Source organism: Heliangelus exortis, chromosome 8 (assembly GCF_036169615.1).
Source record: "Heliangelus exortis chromosome 8, bHelExo1.hap1, whole genome shotgun sequence".
In the NCBI taxonomy this organism is placed as follows: domain Eukaryota; kingdom Metazoa; phylum Chordata; class Aves; order Apodiformes; family Trochilidae; genus Heliangelus; species Heliangelus exortis.
In genome coordinates this window covers 10,592,306-10,611,419 of record NC_092429.1, presented here as the reverse complement: position 1 = coordinate 10,611,419, position 19,114 = coordinate 10,592,306, and the positions used below count along the sequence as shown (strand labels likewise).

Sequence of the window (19,114 nt, the reverse complement as noted above, 5' to 3'; positions counted from 1 at the left end):
CTCCTTGGAGATGCTGAGCCTCAGGGATGTGCAGCTGCTGGGGCTGCCTTCCACCCGGGAGGATGGGGAGGAGAAACCCAAGGGCATCTGCTTTCTTCACATAAAGGTTATTGCCTATCATCTGAAATCTGATCAAGAGAAATATGGATATGTCCGGATGGGGAAATGGTGCCCCCCTCTCGTGCATCACTGTCAGGGGTGCTTTTGCCAGGGCTTGGCTTTGCCCTGCAAGGGCCATCACTGGAACCTCATGTCAACTCTGACATCTTATGGAGCAGGAATGGGTGAGACTGACATGTGGATGTCTGGGAATTACTCTCAAAATGCTTGAAGATTTGTTCACTGAAGTGATGGGTAGAAACACGAGATGGTGGACAGAGGTGTTTGGGCTGCCTTTGAAACTCATCCTGAGCCCTGTGGTCACAGGCTTCCTCTCTGGTCCTGCTTACCCTTTGCTTGTGCAGGACCCCAGCCACCACCACTGTCTCCTACAGCCCCCATCCCTGCTGGGGACTATGCTGTTCTCTGCAAAGGGCTGCTGGCAGTGAAGCAGCAGGAGGGATGCTGAGGGTGCTGAGCCATGTCTGGGCCACAACCTCTTCCAGACAGCCAAGGACTTGGTGTAGGAAGCTGGACTACAAGAAGGCTGTGAAGTGGCAGCATCTCTTGTTAGGAATGAGGGAAAGAAGCCCCTTCTTTAGGACCACTGGCAAAGTGTGGTGCCTTGAGTAGGAGCAGCATGCCTGGCAGCACACACATAGCTTGATTTTGCATCCATTTGCTGTGCTCAGTGCCTCAGCAGGCTGCTGCCTTCCCAGGGCTGCCGGCTGCTCAGCCCAGCCCCCCATGGCAGGGGAGGATGGGGAGGTGGCTGCTGTGGGGTAAGGGGAGGCAGGGGTGATGGCCTGGAGAGCTGTGGCTGTGGGCATGGGGCAGGGAGCAGAACAGGACTGTGTTTTGCAGCTTGCTCTTTTCCCTGCTGGGTTGCAGACCTCAGAGCTCTACCTGCTGTTTCCTCCATTAGCTCTGGCAGACTGGCCCATGGGGGGGACCTGTCTCTCTGTGGAGCCCCCCCAAAATGGCAGGCAGCATGCTCCTGCTCTGTGGGGCCAGAGCAGCACCTCTGACGCTCCTCTTGTCACCTCACAAATGGCACAGCCACAGCACTCCTCTGCTGGGGACCCTGTGGTGATGGATTTTTGTGGTGCAGTTGCAGAGACAGCAAGTGGGCTCTGGGCTACCTGAAGAAGCTCTAAGGGGTGAGGGCTGGGAGATGCTGGGCTCATAGCATCTCCTTTTCCCTTGTCATAGCAGACTGTGAGCTAATATCAGTTGCATTTTCTTGATAATAACTCTTGATCCCCTCTCACTGTATGAAGTGACCAGCGTGGAACCTCTGACTTGTGTCCTTTGGCCAAGCTCCCCTGCCCCAAGGCAGTTCACTTCTGGCTCTCCAGAGCAGCTGATACCACCCCAGTATCTAGAGTCTAATGGAGACTTTGGCCATGGCTTTTTAGGGCAGGGAAGAGCCATCATAACAAGCTTGAATTATTTTCAGCCAAGCAGAGCTGATGTTGGAGAAAGCTCCCTTCCCTGGCCAAAGGGCATAGCTGACAGCCGGGCTGTTTACCAGCTCTCACATTACAGGTCTCACTGGGGAGGAGGCAGGTCTGGTGGCAGCCACCCATTCAAATCAGAAAGCTCAAAGCCTCCCTGGTAGATGTCACTGCCTGATTTCATGCCTTCTGCTTCTTCCTCCTGGTGCTAATGAGTTCCCCTCATCATCTCCTGTGCTTCCTGATGGGCCTGAGAGTGCTGGCTGTCAAAGGCCAACAGCAGCCAGTACTTTTGGGATGAGGATGGTGCCATCCCTTGCAGGGGAGGAATGTGCCAGGCATTTAGGTACCCTTCTGCAGGGCATGGTGCCTTGCAGCCTCCTGCCCCATGCTTTCAGCAGAGGATGGTACTCAACTAATGTGTATGGTAGGCTAGGGAAGCAGCCTAGTGTTCTCCCAGGGGTTTTGTCTGCTGTTTTGAGCTGGGCTCATTCCAGTATTGGTGCCCATCCTTGAAGGTCCTCTGGAAAGCTCTCCTGTGTCATGTAGAGCATCTGATAGGTGCACTATTGGTAGCCCCGGGACACAAGCTGTCTTGCCTCTCTACCTGGCATCCTGCATGCAGGCAGGAACAGCCATGCTCCAGCCAGGAGTCATCACTGCTGGTTCCTTTGTGGGCAGGGTGATAGGGGAAGGGGGGCAAGAAAACCAGCAGCCATGTTTTTCCAGAATATTCTTCTTACTTTCAACAGCTTGCAGTGTAGCTCTTCAACATCAGCTTTGTTTCCACCCTTTAAATAACTCAGCATAGTTGGTAGACCTGTTGTCTTGCTGCTCACCCTCTCTCCTCGAGGTGCTGAAGGGTGGATGCTCCAGCACATGTTCCCTGAGGCCTCTGCTGGAAACCTCCCCAGAGTCTTCCTGCAGAGGAGTGGGACTCTGGGGTGGTGTTGCTGGGCAATGGATATCTCTCTGAAGAACTAACTGGTGACAGTGGGCACCACTTCAGGGTGGACAGAGCATGAAGGATGTGAAGTGCTGGGGTGATGGTGGTGGAAGAGCCATCTGCATGGCTGGAAAGCAGACCCTGCCTGAGGAGGGTTTTACAACCTGATTGCTCACTGTTACTCTAATAAAGTAACTGTGACATCTCCTCAGCATGAACATTTAGGGGAACATCTATGATAATGTTCCCTCTTTGCCATCGTGATGATGCAGCAGCTGTTGGGGTTTTTTTGTCTTAGGCACTGCCAGAGTCTCTGCTGTTGGGGCTGCAGGCAGGATGCTCATGCCTTGGCCTCATGCTGGGCTCTTCCTGGCTGCTCACTCCTCTCCCTTCAGTCGGGTGATCCCATAAAAGCACAAGGTTCTGCTTGCTGGGAGGCAGCGGCTGGCTCAGGCCTTGGCCAGCAGAACTGTGAGCCTCAGGCAAGCAGGAGGATGAGCCTGCAGCTGCTCCCCGGGGGTTAGCTGTGTACACCAGCCCCTGCCCTGCTGCCCTGCCACCCTCCCTGTCACCCCAGTGCTGTAGAAGGCTCACCCTGCACACACCTCTCTTTGGTGTGCCTGGAGTGTGCCCAGTGCCACGCTCTCCCTGCACAATTCCTTGCTGTCACACCATGAAGCAGCAGCCCTGAAGCCAGCCTGGGGACCCTGTGGGCTGGAAACCCAGCACTGGAGTCCAGGTCTGTCTTCCACACGTGATGCAGTCTGTGCTATACAAACCCTGCACTGGATTAGAGGTGAGAGCTCCCAGGGCACATACCCTGCTTGTGCCTCCTTATATGTGATATGGGGTTTCTTTCCCCACAATTTTTTTAAGTGTTAGCAGGAAGACTATTCAAAATAGAAGAAACCAATCAATTAAGGAACATGTGGGAGTGTAGATGGAGAGGCTGGGAGGAGGTGGGGAGGGTTCCTGGGCTAGGGAGCAGGTGGAGAGGACTACTGCCAGCCTTTGTACCTTGATGGGTTGCCCAGCAAGTGGGGAAGGAGAAGAGTGGGCTGCCACCACCTCTGGGAATCTCAATTGAGATTTCTTTTGGAAAGAAATGAAGCAGCAAGCTCTTACGAGAGCAAATAAGAGACTGAGCTGGTAATGGAGGAGATAGTTGGGAGCTCCAGCTCCAGCCCTGCTGCAGGATGACTCAGTCTTCAGCAGAAGAGCAGGGGTAGGAGCCAGGTTCCTACCCCCAGCAGTGGTTGAGCTTTTAGCACATCTGCAGCTACTGCTCCACAGCAAAGTAAATTGTTTATTTGAAGGGAGGGGATGATGGTGCTTAGCTCTGTCCTGGCAGCTGAGGCGAGAGTCTGAGAGGTCCAAAACCAGAGCAAAGTTTCAGATAGCTGCTACTAACTCGTAGGCTCCCTTTCGCCACTCTCTTGGGATGGAGTTCACTCTCACCAGGTTTGCTTATCTAGGGTTAACCTTTTCTGTGTCAGGTTACATCTTTTACTGGGACAGATGCCTGTCTCTCTGCAGCCTGCACTGTCTGGCTCTTCCCCTAACCTCTTTCTTCCTCACAAAGACATTATCCTCATTTTCCCCCACCACAAAATCCTGAACGTTTCAAAATGATGGCCCAGGCAATGCCATCTCTTTAAGGTTCCTGCTATTTTGTCCTGTTTTGTGGTCTTGTGCTGGGAAGCAGCAGGAGGCACAAATGCTTTCTTGGGATGCTTGTTCCTGTGCCCCAGGCTGCCAGCTCTGCATGCTTAAAAATAGGGTTTAAATCCTCTCCTGGGTACAAGAGCCAAACAAGAATTTCATAGAGCTTTTTAGGGAGGAGAAGGATATTTGAGACCTGAAGCCAGGATGGGGACAGAAAAATCCTCTGCACCTGCTGGAATCATCCTCTGATTTGATGGTAGGGCATGACAGGTACCTGATAGTCTGACAAATGCCATTGCTTTGCTTTACTCCTGGTACATGCTGTCAGGGGTTTGCAATGAACCACTCTGTGCCAGGCACTGCTGGAAATGGAGTTCAGGCAAAGGGTAGTTCTGTCCCATTCCATGAGTGAGGACATTGCTGGTTGACTATTGCACCCCCTTGGGATAAGTAACCGATGAATGTTGTCCTTAAGATCTATATAATATTCCTCTGCAAATAAAAGCTTGCTGCCTGTGTGAGGCTATTCATATGAATCTGAGCTCTGCAAAGCAGTAACCAGATCTCCCAGAGCTGTCAGAACAGGTAAGTGATGTTCTCTTTAAAGGGAGATGGAGTGAGCAGCCCTGGCCTGTCCTAGGAGGTGGTGGCAGGGTTATATGCCAGCTCTCTTGGCCCAGCTGTAACTGGGCGTGTTTGGCAGTACTTCAAAGGGACTCTCAGGAGGATTTAATCCCTGAGTTTGGTGTCTGTGGGTTTCCAGGACTCTGTACAACCTGACAGATGAAAATATTTGCAGCAGTGTGTCTCCTGCATTTCTTGAGCTCCCAGATACTAGCTTTGGGACACGTATTCTGTCTGAGAGCTGGTGCATCCACAGCACCTTTCTAAGAGTGGGTGCAGGTAGGATGCAGAAGTGCTGGACCATCATGTCCCTTACAGCCCTCCTGTGCCCACCCCTGTGATGTTGCATCAGCAGGGAGACAGGTGAGTTCAGCATGAGTGAAGTTGATGATGGGAGATGACTAAGGAAGAGAAATTTCCAGAGCGCTACTTGAGAGGAGGAGGGCAAGAAGGCTGTGCAGGTCCTCACCCACTGCTGGATCCCTCTTGTGTCACTGAGATCCCAAGGAGGGAGACCAGCCAGGGCAGGCTGACAAGGGACAGGGGTGGGCTGAGCTCCATGCTGGTGAGTATTCCCAGAGAGCCCTCCCATGGAGGGATTGGCCAGGGTTGTGCTCCTCAGCTGCTCTAGGATGCTTCCCTCTCTCTTCCAGGCCCTTCATCAGCTGTATTACGACCCAAACATCGAGAACAAGAACTTGGCTCAGAAATGGTTGATGCAGGCACAGGTCTCTCCCCAGGCCTGGCACTTCAGCTGGCTGCTTCTCAACATGGACAAGGTGCCTGAGATCCAGTACTTTGGTGCCAGCGCTCTCCACATTAAAATCTCCCGTTACTGGAACGACATCCCGGCCGACCAATATGAGACCCTCAAGTCTCAGCTCTTTACCCACATCACCCGCTTCGCCAGCGGCTCCAAGATCGTCCTGACCCGGCTGTGCGTGGCCCTGGCCTCCCTGGCCCTCAGCATGATGCCAGAAGCATGGCCCTGTGCCGTGGCTGACATGGTGCGCATGTTCCAGGCGGAGGACTCCAACGTGGATGGGCGAGCGCGGTGCCTGGCGCTGCTGGAGCTGCTGACGGTGCTGCCCGAGGAGTTTCAGACCAGCCGCCTGCCGCAGTACCGCAAGGGCCAGGTGCGCAGTGTCCTGGCGCAGGAGTGTGGCTCTGTCTTCCCTTTGTTGGAGCAGCTGCTGCAGCAGCAGGACTCCCCAGGTTTCATCAAGCAGAAGGTGTTGAAGTGCTTCTCCAGCTGGGTGCAGCTGGAGATCCCACTGATGGACTGCGAGAACCTGATCCAGGCAGCTTTCACCTCTCTGCAGGACCCAGAGCTGTTTGACACAGCGGTGGAGGCTGTTGTCAATGCCATTTCCCAGCCTGATGCCCAGAGGTAAGGGGCAGCCTCTCCTGTGCACTGTGGGCTGGTGCTCCTGGGCATCAGTGAGGGAATGGGGTGGGGAGGGAAAATGTCAGGCTTTTTTCTAGCTACCCTCAACTCTGGAGATGTTGACAACAGGGTTTGGAAGTGGGAGATGTTAAAAGCAGCCCAAGGTTCCTGGTTTCTCATGGTTGGTCCTAGAAGTCTTTGCACCATGGCTGACTTGAGACCATGTGGGCAGCTGCAGCCCATGTCCGCTCTCCTCCCCTGAAGCAGAGGATGCTCCCTTCTGATTCCTTGTGTCAGACCCTGCAGTGTCCAACCAGGGAGCAGCTCCCCAGCTCTGGCCAGTGGGATTACAGAGACCATCCTCTGCCTTGTACTGCCGGTCCAACCAAGGAGATGAATTGATGCAGAGATAACAAAATTAGACCTGTCAGTCTTCACCCTCCTCCCAGCTCCAACCACTCATGCCAGCTGAGGACTCATCCTTTGTTTGTGGCCATGGCTGCCCCTGGTGCAGCTGAGCTGGGAGCCAGTGCTGGAGCAGGTCCTGCTGGGAATATGCTGTGGGGCTCCAAGCTCGTCTGCTTGGCCACTTTGTCCAAGCTGCTGTCAGCTCTTGAGACCGAGGCATACAGAAGGGAAAGTGCATCTCCTCCACTTCTTGTGGCCACATCCCCTCCTGGCTGCTTAGCAACCTTCCACTGAAGAGGAGTGTTCCCTTGAAGGCTGGGCTGAGCTGCTGCCATGCAGCGCATCGCTGCGCATCGTGCAGGCTCCCACCCTCTGCAGTGGTGCAGATGCTGCTGGCGCTGTGGTTGTGAACCCTGATCCTCCCAGTGCCTTCAGGGCAGGGGCAGCCAGCATGTCTGCGGGCTTGAATCTGGAGATGTCTTGGTGCAGTGACCCATCAGGATTTTGATGTGTTGCCGGGTGTGGGGAGCAGTTGCCTCATTTGCTGGCATTCAGAAGATGGCCACAAGCAGCTTTTTCTTGTACCTGGTAAAGGCTGTGTACCAGCCCAAACTCTTGTAGCAGGATTGGTACAGAAAATGAGAAGGTGAGATAAGGTGAATTGCAGTTCTGAAGCATTGGACTTGCTGCCTTCCTCCTTTACATTTCCTTTGGATCCCTTGGCTGTGATTTCCCCACCTGTGTCCAGGAGCCTGGCCTTGCAGCACTGTTCCTCAGTTGCATTAAAAGCCCAGGCTTCCTGTTGAGCTTTAATGAGTTTTAATGAGAAGCATGGGTGACAGCAGTTTCCTCTCTGCTCATGTACTTACCCTTCCATGCAGTTTCTAGCCCTGTTTGGTCCTGCTGCACTAGTGGTTCCTTTACAACATCACCAGCACCTGCTCTCCATCCTTCTCCTTGGAGGCAAGATCGGCTATGGCAGAGCACCCTCCCTGTCTGTAGGTGTGCAGGCAGCAGCCAGGACAGGGCAGGCAGCCAGCCTGAAAGGCTGCCAAGTGAGCGAGCCTGGCGCAGGCCCTGCTCCCGGGATGTGGGGACAGGGGTGGCATTGTCACGGGGCTGCCCTGCCAGGCGGCATGTGGTGTCAGCTGCTTTGGGGAGGAGCAGGACTGTGATCAGTGCTGAGATCTGGGACAGCTTCAAGAACAGGGTAGCTCACAGAGCCATCATTTCCCAGCCCCAGTGGGCTCTTGCTTACCCTTTGTTCCTTCTGTCCTCCAACCTGCATCTCTCCTTCCGCTTCCCCTGATGCTGGCTGCCCTGCCCCTTTGGCTTTGTTGCTCAGCCACAGTGGATCCAGCTCTTCCCAGAGCCCCCAGAGAGTTTCCTGACCTTTCCGTCTCTTTTCTTGACTGTTCGGAACATCCCTACTGCTTTTCAGAAGCTCTCTTCCTCTGTGATCACTTGCCTTTGTTTTCACAGGGGCCTGGTTCCCTGCTGCCCTTGGCTGCAGGCTGGGAGCATCCTCAGCACTGGGCTGCCAACATGGTCCTCTCCAGAGCTTTGTAGGGCATTGGTCTGTGACAGGGTTAGTCTTGAGGCTCCCTGCTTTCTGGGTGTTTTAGACCCTGTGTTTTTCCTTCTCCCCCCCCCTCCCAGCTGGCTTCACTGACATTGCTGCGGAAGCGATCATGGCTTGGTGGCTCATGAGCTTGGCTTCTGCTGCTGCGATTTAGGTAGCCTGTGGGTCCTCTTTCCAGGGGAGCACCACCTTGCATGGCATCCCTCATGCTGCAGCTCCTCACCCTGAGAGCAGCTGGCTGCCACCCATATCTAGGTGGAGAAGGGCAGGTGGGATCATGAACAAGGATCACCCTCAGGGCAAGTTGCTTGTGTCAGCAGCTTCCATGCAAGCACCATTGGGTTGCCTCCTTCTTCTGAGGTGCTGCTAGAGGTGATGAAGCAGAGATTCATAGGTGCAAAGCACTTGATCTCCATACCTGCTAAGGAGGTGGGAGCCCTTTGCACCCAGAGGAGGAGGTGTCTCAGGCACTGCTGGAGTCTGGACACTGCTTCTCTGTAAGGATACAGCATTTCTGAGAAGAAAGCTCAGTGGCTTGGTTCTGTGCACACCTCTGCTCTTGGGGGTGGTGGGAAGCTCCTGAATTGCAGGAGAGCAGGAACGGAGGTACTGTTGGATTTTCTTTGCATAGGAGGCTTGGGCTGGATTTTCCGTCTCGCTTGAGGATTATCCCCCAGCTAAGCGGGTCAGAGAGCTTGGCCTCGTGTGCTGCAGGGGGAGAGCTGGCACGAAGCACTTGGCCACCCTCCTGCAACCCAGCAGGGAGTGTTGGAGCTGGGAGAGGGGACTCCACGTGGTTGTGCCCATGATAGGAGTTACAGGGTGTGGACACTGAACACTGAGATGCTTCTCTGAAAGCAGCAGAGAGTTGCTGCAGTGATGGAGCTGGTGGGATTACAGATGTCCAGGTGGGATCATGTAGTGTCCAGTCCATCCCTTCCTAGTCTTAGAACTTGGTGCTGAGTCCCCTTGAATTTTCCAAGAGCTTCCTTAGAAACAGGTTTTTAATACACTGGGTTTTCTCATCAAGACATCGTTAGATCAGAAAGGATGAGATTGCCCCATGTGATGTGCCCATATCTCCCCCCTTCCTGCAGGTTGTTCCTCACATTGTGGTGTGGTTTGGGGAGGGTTGTGGGAAGAGCAGAAGGATGTGCTGATCCCATGGAGGGAGTTGTGGATGCTGCAGTTCACTGGGCTTTGAGAAGGACTGGACAAACTCATGGAAGGAAAATTTGCTCAGCTGCTAAATATGAAGACAGCAAGTCTTGCTCAGTAAGGCTACCACAAATCACCAGAGGGAAATAGACTGGAGGGAAACATCACTGTATGGCTGCCACCTTCATAGGCTCTTTCACAGGCATTCCCAGTCACTAGCTGCTGGAGACAGGCTGTTCAGCTGGGCAGCCAGATGCTCTCCTAGGCTGGGATGGTCTTGTAACAAAAAACAGTCTACAGTCATAAAAACACCTCTAGGGTAGTGGGAGCCCAGGGCTGCAGAGGTAGAATGGCTTTGCCCTACACTGGGTTAGTGGAAAGTCCCCTGTACCTTTTGTCAGCATCCTTGGGCTGACCCTGACCACTGCATCAGTTCCCTGGGAGAAAAGTTGGTGAATTTCCAACTCCTCCATTATCACAGTGCTCCCACACTGCCACAGGCATCACTCACGGAGGATCAGAGAATTGAAAATAGTTTATGCACAAGTATCTGTCCCTTTCACCAAGGGATTTCTTCTGGGGTAGAGAGGTGAGGGGAGTGCACACAGAGGGGATGCTGGGGCAGAGACTCCCTCTTCCCTCTCTCTTCTACCAGTGACCCAGCCCTAGAAGATACTGCCATGAGCATGGCTCTCTCCCTGCTCTGGTGGCAGGATGGCTTTGTTCACTCCTATGTCAGCCATAGTAAGAGCTGCTGACTCTCTGGGCAGCTGTGCTGCTCTGGGGTGGATGTGCAGCTGTCTGAGTGTCAGTGCTTGCATCTCTTCCCCACGGTCAGCACAAGAGAACTGGCATGATGTGTGCTCCCCTCTCTGAGCATCCTTGGCCCTGCATCTGCCTGCAGCAGGGCAGGCAGGGAGTGCACTGAATAGCTGCAGCTCCTGATAACACGCCTGGGTGGGCAGGGAAATGGCAGGCTGCTCATCAGCCTCCAGCACGGCCTCTCTCCAGGGGCCCTGGGCTTCATTTCACCTTGGCTGCCTCCTTCCCGTTGCCTTGGTTACCATCACTTGCAGGCAGCAGTGCGGAGGGGAGGCTGATGTGCACGATGTGATGTGGGAGAGCTGCTCCACGCAGGGCTGCGGCAGCCTGGGAGGGCGGGGGGCCAGTGGAACCTGCTGTGGGGCCAACATCATCCCCAGATAGGAGCCCTTGAAGGTGGCTGCCCATTTCATCCCATCCAGAGGGCACATCTAGATGTGCCTGTGATGGAGATGCCCACACCGTGGTGGGACTTGCACAAAACTGCTGGCTCAGGCCTTCTCTTTGCTTACAGAGGCTCTGCTGTGGAAGCACTCAGAGCTTCAGCCTTGGACCTGATGCTGCAGGCTGGGAGGAGAGTCCCTGTGAGCAGCAAAGGCTCCTGGAGGTGTCCTGTTGCACAAACCACCATTCCAGGTGGGAAAGATGGCTGGGAGCCCTGGGAGAGTATCAGGAGGGATGGATGTCATAGCAGCCAGTATCAGCAACTCGATTCCCAGTGCCAATTCAGGCTGTGCTTGTAGGTACGTGAACACCCTGCTGAAGCTCATCCCCCCTGTGCTGGGGCTCCAAGAGCAGCTGCGCCAGGCAGTCCAGAGTGGGGACATGGAGACGTCACATGGGATCTGCCGCATCGCTGTGGCCTTGGGGGAGAACCACTCCCGGTAAGTGCTGGGACAGTCCCCAGGAGAGGGAATGAGCTTGGAGCAGCCTGCTGTTCCCCCATACTGCTTCATCCAGGGCCTGTCCTGCAGCCAGTGGTGTCTGTCGAGGCAGAGGAGCCCCTCTGGAAGTGGTGGTGCCACCCTGACTGTGCTCTCTGCTTCCCAGGGCACTCCTGGACCAGGTGGAGCACTGGCAGAGCTTCCTGGCCCTGGTGAACATGATCATGTTCTGCACCGGCATCCCTGGGCACTACCCTGTCAACGAAACCACCAGCTCCTTGACACTCACCTTCTGGTACACACTGCAGGTCGGTGGACATGGCAGGGCATCCTGGCTGGATCCTGTGCCCCAGGCAGGGCTGAGGGAATGGTGCAGAGGGACTGGGGACTGGCCTGCTTGAGTTTGGTCCCTGGGGATTTCTGATGCCCCTGCTTCTCACCCTGTGCTTGCAGCCACCCCAGGGCATGTAACTTGGAAATGGCTTGATTTTTTCTACCCCCAGTCTTCCTTGGAAGTCAGAGGTAGCCTTTAAGGGCCTTTTTAACATAACTAATTGAAGCTTCATGCTAATTTTTTTTTTTTATTTTATTTTTTTTTTGCCCAGCAGTAGACTTGGCTGTTTAGCTCCTTGCTACATGGCCACACTGGCAACAGGCAGGGAGGAGAGTGTGTGCTGGCTTGCTATGGGCTACCCCTGCTGCCAGGCTGGCGGTCAGGGTTTCTCAGAGGAGGAAAGAGAGGGCTGGGGGGCTGCTAGTGTTACTCAGTGTGAGTTCTTCTCCCTGTGCAAGTGTTCCCTGTGCCAACAAAGCAGCCCTGCCACGCTATGCTCTATTTTTAGCCTCCGTTCATCCCCTCGGCTCCATTCCTCCGCAATCTGATGCAGCGCGGCTGAGTGTGGGCAGGGAGGGGGCGATGTCGGTGCGGTGCTGGCAGCTCCTCTGCTGTGCAGAGCCTGGCTGAGGCTCCCACCAGTTCTCTGCTCCCACTGCTTCTCTGCACGACTCTGAAGGTACAGGTGGAGGCAGGAGAGTGCTGTGGTCCCCAGGCATCCATCCCAGCCTCCTCATGGCATGGGTGCTTCTGATGCAGACGTGCTCCCAAGGCTAGAACGTGGCAGAGCAGTGCTACCCTGCTGTAACCTTGTTGTCCTTAAATGCCCAGGGGTTCATGTGGCTGCTGGGGCTTCTTGCACCTTGGCTAACACTGCAGATAACACTGCTGCTGCAGAAGACTCAACATCAAGTGGACCTTGGGGAGCTGGAAGTGCAACCTCTGAAGTGTGGCTGGTCCCACCAGCCCTGGGAACTGCCACTGCATCCTCCATGCAGCAGGCATGGTGGTTCCATTTTCTTTCCCCTGCAACACCTGATGTATCCCTCCTTCTGCCCCTAGGATGACATCCTCTCCTTTGAGCCAGATAAGCAGGCAGTGTACCAGCAGGTCTACCGGCCTGTCTACTTCCAGCTGGTGGATGTACTGCTGCACAAAGCCCAGTTCCCTTCTGACGAGGAGTATGGCTTCTGGTCTTCAGATGAGAAGGAACAGTTTCGGATATACAGGTACATCTGGGAGGTTTGGGTTTGTTTGTCAGGCAGGCAAGGATACAGGCAGCATCCTGTCTTCTTGGAATGGGGAGACCCAAGGAGGGCACAGAGGAGATTCCTTCCACCAAGAACTGTTTTGGCTGTAGTGGTGATATGGAAATGAGCTGGTGTTTTGGCATGGCACCACTTGCCCTAGGAGCACTCCATGTTGGACTGGGGCAATGTTCTTGAGCAGACAGGGCTGTGTCCTGCCTGGCAGTGAGAGGGGAAGTAAGCTGTCCACACAGGGAGTTCTCTGCAAAGGATGAGGACAGCTTTTGGAGACCCTCCATGTTCTCTGCAGGGTGGACATCTCTGACACGCTGATGTATGTGTACGAGATGCTGGGTGCTGAGCTCCTGAGCAGCCTCTATGACAAACTGGGACGTCTCCTGACCAACACGGAGCAGCCATCCACGTGGCAGGTGAGCAAGGGGACCTGGGTGCCAGGCTGATGGCTATCAGCCCCTCAGGGACCTATCTTAGCTACAGGGTGCTGAGAGCAAAGGGACCTGATAGAAGTGAGGAGCATGACCACCTTGACAGCACATACGTGGCCTCTCTGGGGTGTGCTGGGAGGAGGAACAAGTCTTCTGCCTCCAGCTCCTTGGTGCTGCCCAGGGACCAGCCTCCTCAGCCATGGTGGCAGGGGGGCAGCTGAGCGTGGGGCTGGGCGGGGCACTGAGGGTCAGGATGTGGCTCTGACGGTGCCTCTCCCACCCTGTCAGCACACAGAGGCTTTGCTCTATGGCTTCCAGTCCATTGCTGAGACCATTGACGTGAACTACTCCGATGTGGTGCCGGGGCTGATAGGTCTCATTCCCCGGATCAGCATCAGCAACGTGCAGCTCGCTGACACCGTCATGTTCACTATTGGTGAGGCCCTTGCTCATGTGCCTGCTGGGCTGGGAAGGGGGAACCCCTCTGGGACTGCTCCTGCTCCGCAATAACAGCAGCAAAATGCAAAGCTGAGCATCCTGGGACATGGGGAGCAAGAAAGAGCCCACGGTCTGACCCTTGTCTGTGTGTGCAGGAGCCCTGTCGGAATGGCTGGCCGATCACCCTGTCATGATCAACAATGTTCTGCCACTGGTGCTCCAAGCCTTGGGCAACCCTGAGCTCTCCATCTCTAGTGTCTCCACCTTGAAGAAGATCTGTCGGGAGTGCAAGTACGACCTCCCACCCTATGCTGCCAACATTGTTGCTGTGTCACAGGTAGGACCTTGGATGCAGATGGATGTGTGGTGATGAGCCAGGATGTGCTTTGTGCAAACCCTTTCCTACAGATGGATCAGGGCAGGAGAGGATTCAAGGTAGCAACTCAGGGCATGTTGCTTTGTGTTGGGGAACTTCCCCATCCTGTTCATAGGTCATTAGACCCAGTTGGCAAGCCCCTTGTCCTCTGAGTGCAGAAAAGGCAGGCAGTGGCAGACACAACCGCCAAGGGGTCCTCAGGGGTTCCATGTGGGCATCTGTTCTTTCCAAGCAGTTGGCTTGCCTCGTTCGGAATGGCATCCTGCCAACTCTGCACCCACCAGGTGGCTGCTGTCACTGCTGAGCATCTTGGAGGGCAGCCTGGGCCTCAAGCCTCTCTGTAGAGACTGGGATCATCCCTCCAGTGCCTGGGCAGGTTGTCCCATGCTCTTTCTTGGCTCTTGAGTCCCAAGGCACTAGGAGGAGGAATGGCATGTCCATGGAAACAGAGAGAGGCTGGTGGAAAGTGTGAGCCTCTGCTTTTAGAACCTGGGGGACACCACTAGTGGAGTAAGGAAGTCCTGGCTGAAGTTGGCTCCTTGAGCCATCCTGCTGCAGAGCCTGTCCAAGGCAGGGGCTGCTCTCACTGGGTAGCTGAGGGGTCTGGCTGAGGGAAAAGCTTGCCAGGGGACAAGGATTTTACTCCCTGCCTGTGGTGGTTGTGGGGATGCTGTGTGGAGCTACCATGCCACTTGTCTGTGCCCACATTGCTGTCAGTTGTTTTGAACTCCTGTGTCAGTCCTGCCTTCCAGAAGGGAAGGAGCTTTCCGCAACACTCACCCACCTCTTTCTCTCTCACCTTCCCTTTGGCAGGAGGTGCTGATGAAGCAGATTCACAAGGTAAGAAGGGCTGGCTCACATCTTTGGATGGTTTTGCTTGCCCCTGTTAATTGTGCTCAGTTGAAGATATGAGGGCTTCCATTGTGAGCTGGACTGTCCCTGGAGGAGAGCTCAGTGCTGCAGCCATCCTGTGCAAGGCCTGAGGGGTACCTGTGGGCTGCCCCTCACTGTGCTGCTGGGCTCCCACTGCTATGGGCTGGGATATGTCACCTAGAGAGAGAAGCCCTCAGGAATACTTAACTTTAGCCAACTCTCCAAGTCCAAGAATGCTGAGATGGTAGATGTTTTCAAGAGGAAAAAGGAGGGAGAAGATTGTGGGGACAGAACCCAGGCTATGCCTGCCACAGGACAGGTTGTGATGCTTAACCCCACAGGGGCTGAGACGGGTCTGTAGAATGGATGCTGTGCTGAGGTAGGGTGAGTGGTGCCAGCACAGACACCTCTGGGCTCCAGCTTGGAGGCTGCTGGAAAGAGGCCAGGCATGATGGTGGCCCTGCCGTGCTGGTAGGAGCTGCTGCCCTCTCCTGCAGACAGATGTACCTGGAATGACACAGATAGAGCAGTTCAGGAGCTGCACCATTCTGGGGTCCTGGCTTTGCTGGATGGGACCCTGACAGCTGTCTTGCCCATAATGTGTGCAGTAGGGCTGTAGGCTGAGCTGTGACCTGCCCCATTGTGTCTCCTTTCTGTCCCAGACAAGCCAGTGCATGTGGCTGATGCAGGCTCTTGGTTTTCTGCTCTCTGCTCTGCAAGTGGAGGAGATCCTGAAGAATCTGCACTCCCTGATCACCCCCTACATCCAGCAGCTGGAAAAGCTGGCTGATGAAACGGTGAGAGCCTTCCTGCTACCTCCATCCAGAAGTAGCTCTCCTGCTGGCTGTAGCCCTGGGACTTGCTGTCTTGAAGCAGTGGTCTTGAACATGGGCTCAAGACAGTGCAGGGACCACCTCTTTGGCATTTTGCCTCTACAGTCCTAGTTGCTTAGCATCCCAAAGGCATGACTGTGATTGCACAGTGTGATCTGTGTCACACTTTGTCTTTATTTTCCCTGGCAGCCCAATCCCTCCAACAAGCTGGCCATCATCCACATCCTGGGCCTGCTCTCCAACTTGTTCACCACCCTAGACATCAGCCACCATGACGATGACCACGAAAGCACCGAGGTCAAGAAGCTGCCAGTGCAGCAAGGACCCAATCCTGTGAGTACAGCAGTTGCTCTTTGCCAGAGCCTGGCCAAAACCTCTCTATTCATGGCTGGTGCCAGGAGAGTGGGGTTAATGGGGAATGCAGTGTGTACCCTTCTGAAGAGGGTAGTGCTGGTGCATTCCAGCTCCAACAAGTCCTTCAGATCATTCCGCCACTCTGAGGTGGGCAGATGTGACCTGCAGGATCTGCCTTCACTGGGTACTGCTCGAGAGCAGCCTGGGTGCTGCCTGCCAGCTGTGAGCTATGCCAGGCTGCTTCAGCAGGGAAGAGAGCTGCCCAGCTTCAGAGGGTGGAGGAGGCAGTGGTGCCTGAAAGTTTGAGTCCAGGCAGTGCTTAATCTTGAATCTCCCTTCCCTAGTGACATGGCGGCCAATCCATCCCTCTTGTTCCTCACAGGTGGTGGTGGTTCTGCAGCAAGTCTTCCAGCTCATACAGAAGGTTCTCAGCAAGTGGCTGAATGATGCCCAAGTGGTGGAGGTAATCAGGCTCTTCCTGTGTCCTACCAGCAGCTTTGCCTGTCCTTGCTGACCTGAACTGGGGATAGCAAACAACAGACTCTGGGTGATACCCTGTGAGAGGGATGTCTTGCTGGGTTGTCCGGACCAGTGCATCTTGCTGTCCCCAGCAGCATCTGGCCATTCTTGTCTGTCTTGTGTCCCCATCAGCTCTGCTCCTTTCCAGTTACAGAGGCCCTGCCATGAGCCCGGAAATGGGAGATGGGGGTCTCCCACACCTGTGTTCCCCAAGGGGATAGGTCTGCTGTGAGCTGGACCTGTGTCATCTCGTGTTTCTTCAGTTTGCTCAGTTCAATAGTGCCCAGGTGCAGTGTCCCACCAGCTACTCTCCCCCCTGGCCCTTGAAGAACCTTTCTGCTGCTGTGGGAAGGGTATTTCCCTATCTCTGAGAGCATCCTGTGCTGCAGGGCAGGGCAGGAATACCATAGCATGTCTTAGCCCTCTGCTTGGCTGGTCCTGGCCCCATTGTCAGTTCTTCCCTCCCTTGGGACCCATCCATCAAGCCCTCCCCACCCAAATAGGTCTCCAGACACCCATTGCTCATGCGGTCCCTCTTCTCCCACAGTCCGTCTGTGCCATCTTTGAGAAGTCTGTGAAGACCCTCCTGGATGACTTTGCCCCAATGGTGCCTCAGCTGTGTGAGATGCTGGGGCAGATGTACAGCACCATCCCCCAGGCCTCTGCCATCGACCTCACCCGGCAGGTATGGAACCCCGAAGCCACTCCTGGGGCTGGGGCTGCTGCTGCATGGGGAGACCGGGGACATGCAGGGTCCGCAGCAGCTTCAGTCCTTCTCTGTCTCTTGCAGCTGGTTCACATCTTTGCCCATGAGCCTGCCCACTTCCCTCCCATCAAGGCCCTCTTCTTGCTTGTTACCTCAGTCACGCTGACCCTCTTCCAGCAAGGTATGTGGGATTAACCCTTCTTTGTGCTGGGGCTGTTGTCAGGCTGTTGCATGCATGGAGTCTGGAGGCGTCTTACCAGGAATGGCTGTTTTCACTCCTAGCTAAGCTAACGGGGCCATCTCTGTTTCTTGGATTCATCCCAACCCCTGGAAGGTGGGTACCTTCCCTGCAGGGCAGCAGAAGCAGGAAGCCCCCACAGGCAAGACTCTGGACTGCTGTGTCAGCCCCACTTCTGCAGCAGGGTTGGGTGTTGTGTGCTGCAAGGGTCTAGCTGGACCTCCAGTCCCAGGGAGGCTGTGGTCCCAAGGAGATCTTGGGGCTCTTCCCAGGGCCAGTGGTGCTCATAGTGGCCAGGAATTAAGCCCTCACATGAACAGGAGAATGTGTGTGTGAATATCTGGGAAAGGACCTTTTCAGAGTCACTGCTGTGATGCTGAGGATGCTGGCATCCTCTTGGGGGCAGGGGCCCCTCTTTGGCTCACTGCCTGCACTACAAAAAGGGAATGGGGTTAGGACAGGTCCCCCCAGTGGCTTCCCTCAGCCTCTTGGTGACTTGGTCCATGATGGGGACAAATGTACCATGAGCTGCTGGCTTTGGTCCTTCAGCAGCTCCATTTACAGTTCCCAGGGGGTCTTGAGGTTTGCTGATAGCCAGGTGCTGGGTAGGATGATTCATTCTCTCCAGTACAAGGCTCAGAGCTCTCTAAAATGCTGAGTGAGGTGTAAGGACCCCTGTTTCATCACCATGCCACAATCCAAGCAAATCCCACTCTGCTGAGGTGGCACGGGGGCCAGTGGCAAGCAACTCGGGCTTGCCTGGAGATCAAGTCCCTGCTTCTGCCAATGGTGTGTGGATGTGTGTACACTGAAACCCTCTTGACTCAGCACCTGGGGAGGTGGCAATGTCTCCGGGCAGCAGCAGGCATGACTGCAGGAGGAGAGGGGAGGGGACAGTGGCCCAGCTGTGCCAACTCTGCTCAGGCAAGCAGCTGTCCAGATCACTGTGTGTCCAGGATTGTGCTCCCACCCACCCTGCGGGTCCTGTCTGGTGGGCAGCCAGCCCTGAACAGGGTGAGCTCCTTCTGCCCAGCCCATGGGCAGCAGGAGAGGGGAAGACCCCGCAGGGGTTGAGACGTGTCTGTGCACAGAGTCAGATGCCAAGGTAGGGCAAGTGATGCTGGCATGGAGTTCTCTGGGCACTTAGCTCTCCCAGGAGGATGCTGGAGGAGATCTCCAGCACTGTCCTGGGCTCAGGATCTTGGAGAGCATTTGGGAATGGGGCGGGAGGGTGACTGTGCCAGGGGCTCCTGAGCAGCTGGTGCTGGTGACACGCATGTGCACGCCTGAGCCCGGCCGGACCTGTCAAGCATTTGCTGAGGTGTTGTCGTTCACTTGCAGTTATCTTCCAGGACCAAACCATGCTCTGAAGACACCCGCTCAGTCCCCACAGTGCAAAAGCTCTAATTCTCCTTGGGGAGATGGTGCCCAGCTAGCCCCTGCTCCTCTTCCTTCCCAAGGACATGAAGATCTCCTTGGCTCTGCAGCGCCCAGGTGCTAGCTGGAGACCCTGGGGCTTCAGACCCTTTCCTTTGCAGTTTCTTTCTGTTCTTGGGTTCTCCAAGTTTCATGATTTTTTGTATGTTTTGTTTCTTTAACTTGCTTCAAGCTGCTCATGTTGCCCATCCCCTCCCCCACACACCCCTTCTCCCTTACACTCCTGTTTTCACTTGTAAATTCTTTCTGTATCACATAACTATATGATGTTGAGTTGCTGT

At 55.0% G+C, this 19,114-nt stretch overlaps 1 protein-coding gene across 4 annotated transcripts in view; it reads left to right on the top strand.

Moving 5' to 3' along the window:
• IPO13 (importin 13) overlaps window positions 1-19,114 on the top strand; it is a 30,308-nt gene that overhangs the window by 3,831 nt on the left and 7,363 nt on the right. For all 4 annotated transcript variants that reach the window (XR_011727061.1, XM_071750336.1, XM_071750338.1 and 1 more), the window contains exons 2-14: window positions 5,445-6,181; window positions 10,892-11,032; window positions 11,199-11,340; window positions 12,429-12,595; window positions 12,924-13,044; window positions 13,348-13,495; window positions 13,653-13,834; window positions 14,687-14,713; window positions 15,409-15,543; window positions 15,769-15,912; window positions 16,316-16,396; window positions 17,000-17,137; window positions 17,243-17,339. Coding sequence is in view for 3 of the 4 variants with exons in the window: in XM_071750336.1 (XP_071606437.1) it covers window positions 5,445-6,181; window positions 10,892-11,032; window positions 11,199-11,340; window positions 12,429-12,595; window positions 12,924-13,044; window positions 13,348-13,495; window positions 13,653-13,834; window positions 14,687-14,713; window positions 15,409-15,543; window positions 15,769-15,912; window positions 16,316-16,396; window positions 17,000-17,137; window positions 17,243-17,339 (2,260 nt within the window). In the remaining variant the exon portion in view is untranslated. The remainder of the gene's footprint in view (window positions 1-5,444; window positions 6,182-10,891; window positions 11,033-11,198; window positions 11,341-12,428; window positions 12,596-12,923; window positions 13,045-13,347; window positions 13,496-13,652; window positions 13,835-14,686; window positions 14,714-15,408; window positions 15,544-15,768; window positions 15,913-16,315; window positions 16,397-16,999; window positions 17,138-17,242; window positions 17,340-19,114) is intronic.